General features: G+C 45.7%; 1 protein-coding gene across 2 annotated transcripts in view; it reads left to right on the forward strand.

Moving 5' to 3' along the window:
- LOC119963436 (dihydropyrimidinase-related protein 1-like) overlaps positions 1-14,096 on the forward strand; it is an 81,336-nt gene that overhangs the window by 14,386 nt on the left and 52,854 nt on the right. For both annotated transcript variants that reach the window (XM_038792563.1, XM_038792564.1), the window contains exon 2: positions 12,487-12,575. In XM_038792563.1, coding sequence (XP_038648491.1) covers positions 12,487-12,575 — 89 coding nt within the window. The remainder of the gene's footprint in view (positions 1-12,486; positions 12,576-14,096) is intronic.

Raw genomic sequence — 14,096 nt, forward strand, 5'->3', positions numbered from 1 at the left:
CGCCGTCGTCGGAATTGGGAGCGCTGGCTCCTGACTGGTGGTGCAGATCTGCACAGGGCTGCATAGTGGCCCGGCTTCCCGCAGTTTAAACGGCGTCTGTCTCTTGCAGGGCAGTGTTTCTTTAAATGGGCGGTGCCACAGTTCAAACATGTCATGACGTCAGTGTACTGATGCTCCGTGCGTCGTTGCACATGTGCAGTGTGGTTCTTAGACGTCTGTACCTGCGCAGTGCGGGTTTCGGCCGCCTCGTTATCCTGTTCGCATCGCGCATGCGTCAGGCCCCGGGAAGCGGGCGCGAAATGGCCGCTTTCGTCAATGTTGAGGCGCTGCATCCGGGAGATGGCCTGCACACTCTCCGCCTCGTAGGAGGCTAGTCTATCATTTTCTGCCATTTTGTACTGGGAATAGCGATTTTTAGCGTGCTCATGCACTGGGCATGTTTCAATCACGACTGGCAGGGTCATATGCTTGATCTTCAGTAACTGCTCTCTCAGAGGATCAGAGTGAACTCCAAAAACGATTTGGCCTCTGATCATGAAGTCAGTGATAGAACATAGAACATAGAACAGTACAGCACAGAACAGGCCCTTCGGCCCTCAATGTTGTGCCGAGCCATGATCACCCTACTCAAACCCACGTATCCACCCCACACCAGTAACCCCCCCTTAACCTTACTTTTATTAGGACACTACGGGCAATTTAGCATGGCCAATCCACCTAACCCGCACATCTTTGGACTGTGGGAGGAAACCGGAGCACCCGGAGGAAACCCACGCACACAGGGGGAGGACGTGCAGACTCCACACAGACAGTGACCCAGCCGGGAATCGAACCTGGGACCCTGGAGCTGTGAAGCATTTATGCTAACCACCATGCTACCCTGCTGCCCCCAAATCATTGCGGTGATATCACCGAAGTTGCAGGATTGCGCTAGCAGTCTAAGATTAGTTAAATATGAAGTGAAGGATTCGTCTTTACCTTGCAATCGCTGCTTGAATATGTTGCGCTCAAAGGTTTTGTTGGTGTCCCCCTCACAGTGGCTGTCAAACTTGTCCAGGATGGTCTGAAACTTCACACGGACAGTCACCCATGGCCAGAATCGAACCCGGGTCCCTCGCGCTGTGAGACAGCAGTGTTAACCACTGTGCCACTGTGTCGCCAAAACCTCTCCTTCACAAAGATTGCCAGCTTCCACCTCTATAACGCATGCCAATTGTCTGCCAATTCTGTCGATTTCAATTTCAAATATTCATCTATGCTTAATCACATTAAGACTCAAATATTTTCAGTGCTGTCCTGGACAACATTCCGGGGGTGATTCTCCGCTCCGTGGACCAAGTGCCCGCGCTGTCGTGAACGCCGTCGCATTTCACGATGGCGCAAACAAGGCCCGAGTACGACCTATTCTGGCCCCCACAGCGAGCCAGCACGGCGCTGGAATGGTTCATGCCACTCCAGCGTCCTTGGCGCCGTGCCAACCCGCGCATGCGCAGTTGGGGCAGCTCAATCCTGCGCCTGCGCGGGGAACTTCTTACGTGCGCCGGCCCCGACGCAATATGGCGTGGGTGTTAAGGGGCCGGCCGCGGCGGAATGTAGGCCCGGGGGGGGTGGGAGAGGCTGGCCCGCCGATCAGTGGGTCCCAGCGCCAGTCCCCTTCGGAGGCTCCCTGCGGTGAAGGAGCCCCCCTCCCCCTCCCACAGGCCGCCTCCCGAGTGTTCCCGCAGAGTTCCCGCCGGCAGTGACCAGGGGTGGACGGAGCCGGCAGGACCCTGTCGTGTCGCACCGGCCGCTCGGCCCATTCGGGCCGGAGTATCACCGCTTGCCGTTTGCGGCGATTCTCCGAGCGACCCAGCGGAATTCGCGCGGTGCTGGTTACGGGGGCGGTGGGAGAATCGCATGGGGGGGTCGGGTCGGTGTGGCGCGATTCACGCGGCGCCCATGTGATTCTCACACCTGGCGTGGGGGGGAAGAATACCACCCTCCATCTCTTACACACTGAAAACTTCAGTTTGTCCATAACCCACATTCTACCCAGATTTCTTTTCTGCTCGCCATTACCCCAGCTCTCAATTACCTACACCCAATCCTCAACACCCAGAATTAAAATTCTTATCCTTTAGATTCCCTTTTTCAATGCCATAATTCACCTGAACTCTCCATTCCTCTGTCTGTCGTCCTTTCCACTTCCTTTGCCCCACCATTGGTGGCCACGCCTTCAGCTGCTTAGCTTTCAGCCTCGGAAATTTTCTCCTTACATATTTCTCTGCAGCTCTTCAAATCTCTATTCTCCTTTAAGATCTACCTTAAAATCCATCTTGGCCAAGTTTCCAATCAATTAACCCCAGGGGTGAGGGGGGGAGAGAGACAGAATGGTCACAAGTCTTGCCTGCTTCTTTGATTAGGTTGCCGTTTTATAACTTTTTGCCTCACCGTGCGACATGTGATCTTTACAAAAGGCATTCTGCAATAATAATAATCTTTATTGTCACAAGTAGACTTACATTAACACTGCAACGAAGTTACTGCGAAATACAAAATGTTGTTGGAAGATGTGCTGAAGAATACTCTCACTTTTTCTTCCAGTGAATGAACAGTACACTGTATACGGTATACATCAACAATCATTTTATAGAAGGGAATGTTGCTATTTCAAAAGAAAACACTACGAACAGTAAAAGTTGCAGGGTCATTAGCCAAACACTGAATCACTACAATGCAGAAGGAGGCCATTCGGCCCATCGAGTCTGCACCGGCCCCTTGGAAAGAGCACCCTACCCAAACCCACACCTCCACCCTATCCCCCCCCCCCCCCCCCCACCCCATCTAACCTTTTTGGGGCACTAAGGGGCAATTTATCACATCCAATTCCCCTTAACTTGCCTGGGGCTGGTTTAGCCCACTGAGCTTAATCACTGGCTTTTAAAGCAGACCAAGCAGGCCAGCAGCGCAGTTCGATTCCCGTACCAGCCTCCCCGGACAGACGCCGGAATGTGGCGACTTGGGGCTTTTCACAGTAACTTCATTGAAGCCTACTCGTGACAATAAAGCGATTTTCATTTCATTTTCTTTGGACTTCGGGGGGAAACCGGAGCACCCGGAGGAAACCCACGCAGACACGGGGAGAACGTGCAGACTCCGCACAGACAGGGACCCAAGCCGGGAATCTGATTTGGTGGGTCACTTTCACTTACGCATTAGGAGTGAATTCTGCCCCATACTGATGTTGGAAACTTGCTGGGAAGGAGGTGGGAAATTATATCCACTCATCCCTTACAAGAGGTGATAAGTACAATTAAATGGGAACAGGTACCTAAATGTGTATAGGAATGAAAATGTTGGCACTGCCCTCGAGGCTTGCTAATAGTTAATATTCATCGTACATATTTTGGTCTTTGCAAAAGCTGTGTGGGTAACAGAAATATCTGGCAGAAAACACAGTAATTGACCAAATAATGATTGAGTTTGTGGCAACAGGACAGCATGCCTGGAAAGAGACTGATAAAGAGAGATTTCAGGGATCATATAGCATATCATGACTCCGGGATATTTATCATCTGTAGAAAGAATGGGTCTTCAGCACTCTATTGACTTGGAGCCTATGTATCCTGTTTTGTATTCTTATTACCAGATTGATGTGGTGCTCCTCCTCAGTGGTGTGTGGGAGAGTGCTGGAAAACGGTGCTTTTGGTGCATCCTATCCCACTGGACATCTCTCCCTTGTTTACCTCTTCCTCAAAAATACCGGAGTCAAGTGGTATGTCCATAGGGACGGCCATTGTGCCAATACTGTAGATACACTAGGAAAATACTATTGTAAAAATATTTGCTACAGAACATTCTGCAAAAGGAAATCTGATGAGCTTAGGAGAGATGTTAAAAGAACTCTTAGAGAGGAAATATGAAATAAAAATATCACAGACTATAAAATAGTGAGGTAATCCAAGGACTTGTAAATAACTGAAGAAGAATTGAGTTAACGATATAGCCTGGAATTCTCCGACCATTGGGATTCTCTCTGTTACTGCCGGCAGGACATCCTGCCTGTAGGTTTCCCTGTGGTGTGGGATGGCTTCAATGGGAAATCCTATTGGCAAACGGCGGGAGCAGGGAATCCCGATACCAGTAAAGGGCTCAGCACCGCCAAACACACGGCTGGAGGAATGAGAATCCAGCCCGTGGTTCCTAAGAAATGCATGAGATTTCTGAGTGGCAGTCTCTGATATTCTAACTTAGCACTGAGATGAGAAGGATTTTTTGTTTTACTCAAATGGTTGTGAATCTTTGGAGCTCTCTAACCCAGTGGGATGTGGAATATCTGTCATCGGGCGGGATTCCCCGTTCCCCCAGCAGGGGCGTGGCTTTCGCTGGAACCGGGAGTTTCTACTTCCGCTGCTGACCAATGAGATGTCCCGTTGAAGCCACACCACACCGCCGGGAAACCTGTGGGTGGGGGTGTGCTGTCGGTAGGAACAGCGAATCCCAATAGCTGGAGAATTCCGGCCATTGAGTATGTTCAGAGATTGGCATTTAGAAATCTGTCAATGGCATAAAGGGATATGTCGATAGTGAGGGAAAAAAACATTTAAGTGGATGATCAGCCATGATATTGAGTGACGGTGCAGGCTTGATGGGCTGAATTTCCTATGTTCTGAGACATTTTGAGGTAGTTGTAAAGCACGGTTTTTAGGACGGATCATTGGCAGTGGTGGGTTTGACAATCGCAGTGTTGCTCATGTCACTGGAATAAGTGCAGTTGATTCTCCGTCTTTAGTTTATTTTGTAGCACTGTTGGCTAAAATCTTCCAACCCTCCCACCGATGTTAACGGAGATTACAATGGCTCACCAGCCATGCTGTGGGAGAATTCATGGCGGTGGGGGTTGGAAATATCCTACCATTGTTAAATTATGTTAGCAGTTGGCTAGATTATCTTAATATCTTGGAAGTGTGATATTCTCTTGTTTATTGAAATTCTCTTGTCTATTGAAATTAAGAACCAAAAGTTTGAATCCACAAATTTCTCAATAATTCCCCATTACAACAAATGGACAATTATGGAGGGGTTCATGCGATGATTCCTTTTTGATCAGTTAAAACTCCAAATAACTCCTGATTTAATACGTGCCAGTCAATCCAAACTATAGAACATCATAGATCGGCAAACAAACTGTTTAATCAGGGGAAGTTTTCAGTTAAACTATATTTTATATGACCCCCATGAGCTTGCTCAGGGATTGGGAACTGATTACCATATATTGTCCCGGAAAATGTGCAAATAATTATTGTTGGAACATCTTAGCTATTTATTAACTTATCAATTGTTGCAAGAATAGAAACAAGAAAATAATTGTACAATTTTAATTTGCCTGGGCAGATCAATAGTAACACTAAGATGTAATGAATGCTGCCAACTTAATGTCAATTTAATGATGCTTTCTGGTCTATTTTAAACCTTATTTTGTTACTCTTGGCTAGATATTCTATAAATAGAGAAAAAACAATGTTATTTTTGACAATCCTGAGGATATCCTATCTTTTTATTCAAAACAGATGATTATTTTCGTATTACATTTATTAGTATGCTGAGAAACATTCCTATGATCCATGACTTTAAAAAAAAGCATGAATTGAGTGATGTTCTCAATTAATGTAAAAAGTCACAGTGGCACAGTGGTTAGCACCGCTGCCTCACAGCTCCAGGGACCTGGGTTCAATTCCGGCCTTGGTGACTGTCTGTGTGGAGTTTGTACGTTCTCCCAGTGTCTGCGTGGGTTTCCTCCAGGTGCCCCGGTTTCCTCCCACAGTCTAAAGATGTGCAAGTTAGGTAGATTGGCCATGATAAATTGCCCCTTAGTGTCCAAAGATGTGCAGGTTGGCTGGGGTTATGGGGATAGGCTGGGGAGGGAGGCCTAGGTGCGGTGCTCTTTCAGAGCGTCAGGGCAAATTTTGTCTGTGTGGAGTTTGCACATTCTCCCCGTATCTGCGTGGGTTTCCTCCGGGTGCTCTGGTTTCCTCCCATAGTCCAAAGATGTGTAGGCTAGGTGGATTGGCCATGCTAAGTTGCCCCTTAGTGCCCAAAGGTTGGGTGGGGTTACAGGGAACGGGTGGGTGAGGGATTGGGGCTAGGTAGAGGTGGCCTTTCGAAGGATCGGTGCCTACTCTATGGGCCAAATGGCCGCCTCTTGCACTGTAGGTATTGTATGGCTCATGAGCCATGCATAGAATGTAGTACAGACATTACTGAGTATTTTTGGTCAAGGAAGCTGGCATAATGATGTTGCAGGCAGCAAATATTTCCGTTGTTCCTGCAAATTGAGTTTGAAAGTCTTCACTGCCCACAAGAAATCTTCCCCCAAAGTGAGGTATGGGCAGCAGTAGTACTAATCCCAGATGGTGATCGCCCCATCATTCAACTAGCACTAAATATCTTGCTAATTTTCAGTCTCATGCATAGATACTTGAAGAATTACTTGTGCAAATGTAATTAAGTAAACGCTAACATTTTTTGACTTTGGAGGCCACAAGTGCAGGTGACATATGGCTAAATCCATCAATTCTATTTCATGAGAGCATGGGTCAAAGACAGCTCGACAACGCTGCAGTACGAGTGCTGAATTTCTTTTGAGGGAAGTTACCTGCTGGGAACATAGGATGAGTGAATTTACCTCATAAATGTTAAACCCAGATTTCTAGAACCATAGGACCATGGAATTCCTACAGTACAGAAGGAAGCCATTCGGCCCATCGAGTCTGCACTGACACTCTGAAAAAGTACCCTACTTAGGTCCACTAGCCAACCCTAACCTCGTAACCCTATCCAACCTGCACATCTTTGGACACAAAGGGGCAATTCAGAATGGCCAATCCACCTAACCTGCACATCTTTGGACTATGCGAGGAAACCGAAGCACCCAGAGGAAACCCACGCAGACACTGGGAAACACCCAAACGCCACACAGACAGACACCCAAGGGTGGAATTGAACCTGGGTCCCTAGCGATGTATGCCACTAAGCCCTGGGGACTTGTCTGCCTTCAATCCCAATAGTTTGTTGCGTACTTTTTCCCTATTGATGCTGATTGTTCTATGTTCCTCCCTTGCTATTATCTCTGAATTACATGTTACTATTGGAATGGTGGGTGGCACAGTGCTGCAATGGTTAGCACTGCTGCCTCATGGCGCTGAGATCCCGGGATTGACCCTGGCCCCGGGTCACTGACCGTGTGAAGTTTGCGCATTCTCCCCGTGTCTGCATGGATCTCACCCCCACAAACCCAAAGGATGTGTAGGGTATGTGGATTGGCCATGCTAAATTTCCCCTTAATTGGAAAGAAAATAATTGGATACTCTAAAATTTAAAAAAAGAAAAAAAAATAGTATTGGAATGGTACTAGTGCCCTCCACTATGAAAACTGAGGCAACATATTGATTTAGCGTCTCTGTTATTTCTGTGTTCCTCACTATTAACTACCAGGTCTGATCCTCCAAGGGACCAACATTCGCTTTTGCTACTCTCTTCCCTTTTATATACTGATAGAAGCTTTTGCGATCCATTTTTTAATATTTTGCATTAGTATTCTTTCATAATTTACCTTTGCTCCTTTTATAACTTTTTTAGTTTGTTGAAATGTACAAGTTTTACAATTATCCAGCCTGCCACAGGCCTTTGCAATATTGTATGTCTTAGTTTTGTCTTTAGCTTTGTTGCTTAGCCTTGGGTGTACTTTCCCCCATTACAATCTTTCTTCTTCTCTGGAATATACATTAGTTGGGAGGAATTTGATATCTCCTTAAACAACTTCCACTGCTCATCAACTGTCCAACCTTTTAGTCTTCCTGCCCAGTCTACTTGGACCAAATCTGTCCTCATGCCGAAGTAATTACCTTTGTTTAACTCCAGAGTGCTAGTTTGGGACTTGGGTTTCTCACCCTCAAACTGAATTTGAAATTCTACCATGCAATGATTACTCTTCCCTAGAGGATCTTTAACTATCAGGTCATTAATTAATCCCTCCTCATCACACACAAAACATTTATTCTTCAAACTAGTGAAAGCTATACCACAAGGTGTCCATTTCAGAAACTCCTTTAAATTCCTGCCAGATGTACCATGGGAACTGGCTGGTATTTATTTAAAACTCTAGTTGCTATAAACTGTCTTTTGGGTGAGATTTTGTACCTATGTCTTGTCAGCCCTGACGAGTGGGCATAAAAGATCCCACGGCACTATTTCATAGAGTGTGTGGGGCAGTGAGAGTCGAGTTAGTGAATGAGTGAGTGAGTGTGTGGGGCAGTGAGAGTGAGTGAGTGAGTGTGAGGGAGTGAGTGAGTGTGAGGGAGTGAATGAGTGCGAGGGAGTGAGTGAGTGTGAGGGAGTGAGTGAGTGAGTGTGTAGGGCAGTGAGAGTTGAGTGAGTGAGTGTGAGGGAGTGAATGTGAGGGAGTGAGTGAGTGTGGGGCAGAAAGAGTTGAGTGAGTTAGTGAATGAGTGAGTGAGTGTGTGGGGCAGTGAGAGTGAGTGAGTGTGAGGGCGTGTGTGAATGTGAGGGAGTGAGTGAGTGTGAGGGAATGAGTGAGTGTGAGGGAGTGAGTGAGTGTGAGGGAGTGAATGTGAGGGAGTGAGTGAGTGTGGGGCAGAAAGAGTTGAGTGAGTGAGTGTGAGGTTGTGAGTGAGTGTGTGGGGCAGGGAGAGTTGAGTGAGTGAGTGTGAGGGAGTGAGTGTGAGGGAGTGAGTGAGTGTGTGGGGCAGAGAGAGTTGAGTGAGTGAGTGTGAGGGCGTGAGTGAGTGTGTGGGGCAGGGAGTTGAGTGAGTGAGTGAGGGAATGAGTGATTGTGTGGGGCAGTGAGAGTTGAGTGAATGAGTGTGAGGGAGTGAGTGAGTGTGTGGGGCAGGGAGTTGAGTGAGCGAGTGTGAGGGAATGAGTGAGTGTGTGGGGCAATGAGAGTTGAGTGAGTGAGTGAGTGCAAGGAGTGAGTGAGTGTGTGCGGCAGTGAGAGTTGAGTGAGTAAGTGAGTGAGTGAGTGTGAGGGAGTGAGTGAGTGTGTGGGGCAGTGAGAGTTGAGTGAGTAAGTGAGTGAGTGAGTGTGAGGGAGTGAGTGAGTGTGTGGGGCAAGGAGTTGAGTGAGTGAGTGTGAGGGAGTGAGTGTGAGGGAGTGAGTAAGTGTGAGGGAGTGAGTGAGTGTGTGGAGCTGGGAGAGTTGAGTGAGTGAGTGAGTGTGAGGGAGTAAGTGTGAGGGAGTGAGTGAGTGTGTGGGGCAGGGAGTTGAGTGAGTGAGTGTGTGGGAGTGAGTGAGTGTGTGGGGCAATGAGAGTTGAGTGAGTGAGTACAAGGGAGTGAGTGAGTGTGCGGGGCAGGGAGTTGAGTGAGTGAGTGTGTGGGAGTGAGTGAGTGTGTGGGGCAATGGGAGTTGAGTGAGTGAGTACAAGGGAGTGAATGAGTGTGCGGCAGTGAGAATTGAGTGAGTAAGTGAGTGAGTGAGTGTGAGTAAGTGTGTGGGGCAGGGAGAGTTGAGTGAGTGTGTGAGGGAGTGAGTGTGAGGGAGTGAGTAAGTGTGAGGGAGTGAGTGAGTGTGTGGGGCAGGGAGTTGAGTGAGTGAGTGTGAGGGAGTGACTGTTGTGGGGCAATGAGAGTTGAGTGAGTGATTGAGTGCAAGGGGTTGAGTGAGTGTGTGCGGCAGTGAGAATTGAGTGAGTAAGTGAGTGAGTGTGAGGGAGTGTGTGCGGCAGTGAGAATTGAGTGAGTAAGTAAGTGAGTGTGAGGGAGTGTGAGGGGCAGTGAGAGTTGAGTGAGTGTGAGGGTGAGAGTGAGTGAGTGAGTGAGTGAGTGAGTAAGCCTTCCTCCCAGTCTCTGGATTCTCACTCACTTTCACCACCCCACACCAACATATGCACCCACTCACAATGGGTGAGAGTGAGTGAGAGAGCATATTGAGATTGTGAGTGAGCCAGATACGCACACACTAAACCTTCTCACCTGGTCATTTTTATTAATGACCCTTCTTAACTTATCAAATGAATGCTATGACAGTGCTTTACTTTCCCTCAACAGTTTTTGATTTCCTTAATACCCCAACCTTCTTTTGAGGGGCTGGTTTAGCTCACCAGGCTAAAGCGCTGGCTTTTAAAGCAGACCAAGGCAGGCCAGCAGCACGGTTTGATTCCCGTACCAGCCTCCCCGGACAGGCGCCGGATTGTGGCGACTAGGGGCTTTTCACAGTAATTTCATTGAAGCCTACTCGTGACAATAAGCGATTTTAATTTTTTCATTCATTTTTCAAATTCAGTTAATTGTTCTGCCAAATGTTAACTTTTCTACATTTGTGCACCCGGTTCCTTGAGTGACAGAAAAAGGAAAATGTGGAAAGGTTGGACAAGCCTGCTATAAATTGTCAGAGGTGCTGTCTTTTGGATGAGATGTTAAACCGAGGCCCATTGTCTTCCCTCTCAAGTGGTGATAAAAGATTCCATGGCACAGTTTTGAAGAACTGCAAGGAAGGTAGCTCTGGCGTCTGGGCCAATAGTTATCCTTCAATGAATACTGCGAAAAACTGTTTATCTGGTCATTATCACCGTGCTGTTTGTGGGAGCTTGCTGTGCATAAATAACTTGCTGTGTTTCCTACACTTACAACAATAACCACATTTCAGAAGTACCGCATTGGTTGTAACGCATTTCGAGATATCTGGTGACCATGAAGTCTTTCTATTCTCTCTCCTGTTCCCATTGAAAAACCACACTAAAGTAGGAATTAAATATTGGGAAGTTATTTCCATTTGCTAAGGACCTAAAAGCAATCTGTAAGGAAAATATTAGGAGACCATTATCTATTGGTTTATAGGTTGAATGTTTGTCATGGTAATCCGATTTTGAAAGCGGTTTCAGCTTTTAAGGTTCAATCTCTGCTTCTTTCTTAAATTGAGATCAGTGTTCTATTTTGCAGATATTTTGTTCACACTTGACAGCTACTTAGATAAGCTGAGATTTTGCTGCTATTTCTACCTGCACAAGATGGCCTCCCAGGCAATCAGAAAGATTATTGTCAGCTTGTCTTGGCATTGCCCCACATTATGGGATGGTTTCCAAAACACAGTGCTGGCACAGAAGCTTGTTCAAGGTTTTCTCAAGGAAACTCAGCACTATTGTACACAGTTGGGACAATTCCAAAGCATGTTACAGAGCTGGTTTCGCCCTGTGTAACCTGCTGGACATGAAAATGAATTGGAAAGAAAAAGGAGCTAATGTCAGATAACATGAGGAAATGAGTTCCCTATCATATTTATACTTCTCAGTATAAAATCACAAATCTTCTCTATTCGGTGGATGAGTATGTGTTTGTTACGACTTCTGTGTAATTGTGCTATGGGATCTTTTACATCCACTAGAGATGTCGGACGATAGGCCTCAGTTTAATATCTCATCCAAAAAAAACAGTTTACAGCAACAAATAGCTTGTTAATAGTATTTTTTTCCCCCAAAATCTTTTTATTGGCACTTCATATTTATAAACAATTGTATATATACATTACATTGTTCTTACCTGCGTTAATTTGCTTTATTGTACAGAAAGGTTTATCCAGTCCTTTTTAAAAAAAAATTGACCTAATATATATTTTGCCGCCCTCTGGTTCGGTCTATGGTCACTCCTTTCTTCCCCCTTCCCACCCCACTCCCCCCTAGCCCCCCCTCCCTTGCGTACTCCCCTTGTCATTCGCCCCGTTGGCTTTGGCTGTGCTTTGCTTTTGTGTTCAGGAGCCCACTTTGTGGCTTTCCCACCTTCCTTCTGTCCTCTTCTCCCCCCCCACCTGGATTGTGCGTATTTTTGGGCTCAAGTATTGTATCCTGTTTGTGTAGAAAGAGGAACTCAGGGTTTGGAAGCAGCAGACGAGTCTGAATATCTGAGGGTTTGGAGAAGGTTGTAGAGGTCTGCAAGTAATGGAAACTGCATTTGTGGAGTACAAAAGAAGTTGTCAGGGATCTGTGGGATATGAGAGTTAGTCTTCAGTTACCTGTTGCCATACAAATAATAAAATGAAGGTTTGTTTCCAATGTTTTATACACCAATGGACTTTTGTTGATGAATCACATGTGCATCTGAAAGGATTTGGGTTTGTACAGGAACTTGTATACGTTTTTGTCCTAGTACTTTTTACCCATTACTTTTCTGTCAATTATCTTGTAAGGGTCAGGATATGTCCCCTAAAGTTCTTCTTGTTTGAACTAGGACAGTGGGTAAGGGCTGGCTAATAGATTGTACAATTACCACAGTAGACTCTGTTACCCAGAGGAAATGTGGTCCCAAATGTATTTTGTCTTGCAAATTGCTCCCAACTATCCATTAATGAATCTTTTCCTACTGTGTATAATTGCTGTTTAATTTATCTTTAGTTAAAGCTTTTTAATGCCTTGACTGTATCCTGCTTATTTGAAACAAGAAACTTCTCTTTTGGTCTTTCATTCATAGGTTTGGTCAATTTTGTTTTCTTTGTAGAGTGATCGAATACTTATTAAAGGTGGGAGGATCATCAATGATGACCAGTCCTGCTATGCTGATATTTATCTAGAAGATGGAATCATAAGGTAAGCATCTAGGCCAAATTCGTATGTGGTTATGCTTATGACAGCAAGTGCAGATGCATTTCTATTGCCCAAAGTAAATAGCCTATATATATATATATATATACACACATACATATAATATATATATATATTATATATATAAATAAAAATCTGGAAGATAAGTACATATTAGCAATGGATAGAAAATGTAATACAGGTCTGTGTGTGTACTGAAAACTTAAGACTGAACCAGCATTTAAATTCTGATGGTCATTTGTAAAAATAAACAGATTAACTCCTGTTAAGACTGCGATTAAGAAATTAAGCAAACTGATGGAGCTGCAGGTCCTGATGGACGTCTTCCCACAGTCTTAGAAGAGGCGGACAATGAAGTAGTAGATGCATTGCTGTTAATTTTCCAACATTCGTTGGATTCTGGAGAGGTTCCATCAGACTGGAAAGTAGCAAATGTGACCCCTCTATTCAAGAAGGGAGGGAAGGAGAAAAAAGGAAGCTATAGGCCAGTTAGCTTGGCGTCTGTTGTGGAGAAGGTGTTAGAATCAGTCATTAAGGAGTTTATAGCTAGGTAACTGGGAAGGGTCAACATGATTTTGTGAAAGGGAAATCATGTTTAGTCAAATTATTGGAGTTCTTTGAAGGAGTAATGTGTACTGTGGATAAAGGGTCAGTACTGTGACCACTGCTGTTCACAATTGACATGAAAGATTTTTAGAATCAAAAACAATTTGTGGATGACACAAAAAGCTGGATTCTTCTGCCCCGCCCACCGCACGTTCGCCATGGGCGGGACGCGGACCACGTTAAGGTCCATTGACCTTGGGCAGGAATTTCTGGTCACCAGGCGGGCATGGCTGTAGACCCCCACCCAAAATTGGCCAGCGGGGGTGAGGGGTGTGCAACAAGCTAGTCTGAGGACAGCTGCAGCAAGCTACAGGAGGACATTAAAAACATGCAGGATCAGCAAATAATTGGCAAATGAGGTTCAACACCAGATACCAGAAATGTTGGAGAATGAAAGGTTTAGCAAAAGGAAAGAATTGAGGGAGAAGAGAAATGGTACTGGGAAAATTGATGGGATTGAAGGCGGATAAATCCCCAGGGCCTGAGAATCTGCATCCCAGAGTGGTTAAGGAGGTGGCTCTGGAAATAATGGATGCATTGGTGGCCATTTTCTGGGATTCTATAGACTCTGGAACTGCCCCTGCAGATTGGAGGGCAGCTCACATCACTCCAATGTTCAAAAAGGAAGGTAGAGAGAAAGCAGGGAATTATAGACCAGTAAACCTAACATTGGTAGTGGGAAAATGCTTGAATCCATTATCAAGGACTTTATAGCGGAAAATTTGGAAAATTGTGGAGATGTTACCAATGATGGGTGTGTCCAGAACCAGGGGTCACAGTCTGAGGATTCAGGATAAACGATTTTGGACAGATATCAGGAGACATTTCTTCACCCAAAGAGTGGTGAGCCTGTGGAATTCATTACCACAGCAAGTAGTTGATGCTAAAACATTGCATATA

This window comes from Scyliorhinus canicula, chromosome 3 (assembly GCF_902713615.1).
Source record: "Scyliorhinus canicula chromosome 3, sScyCan1.1, whole genome shotgun sequence".
Classification (NCBI taxonomy): Eukaryota; Metazoa; Chordata; class Chondrichthyes; order Carcharhiniformes; family Scyliorhinidae; genus Scyliorhinus; species Scyliorhinus canicula.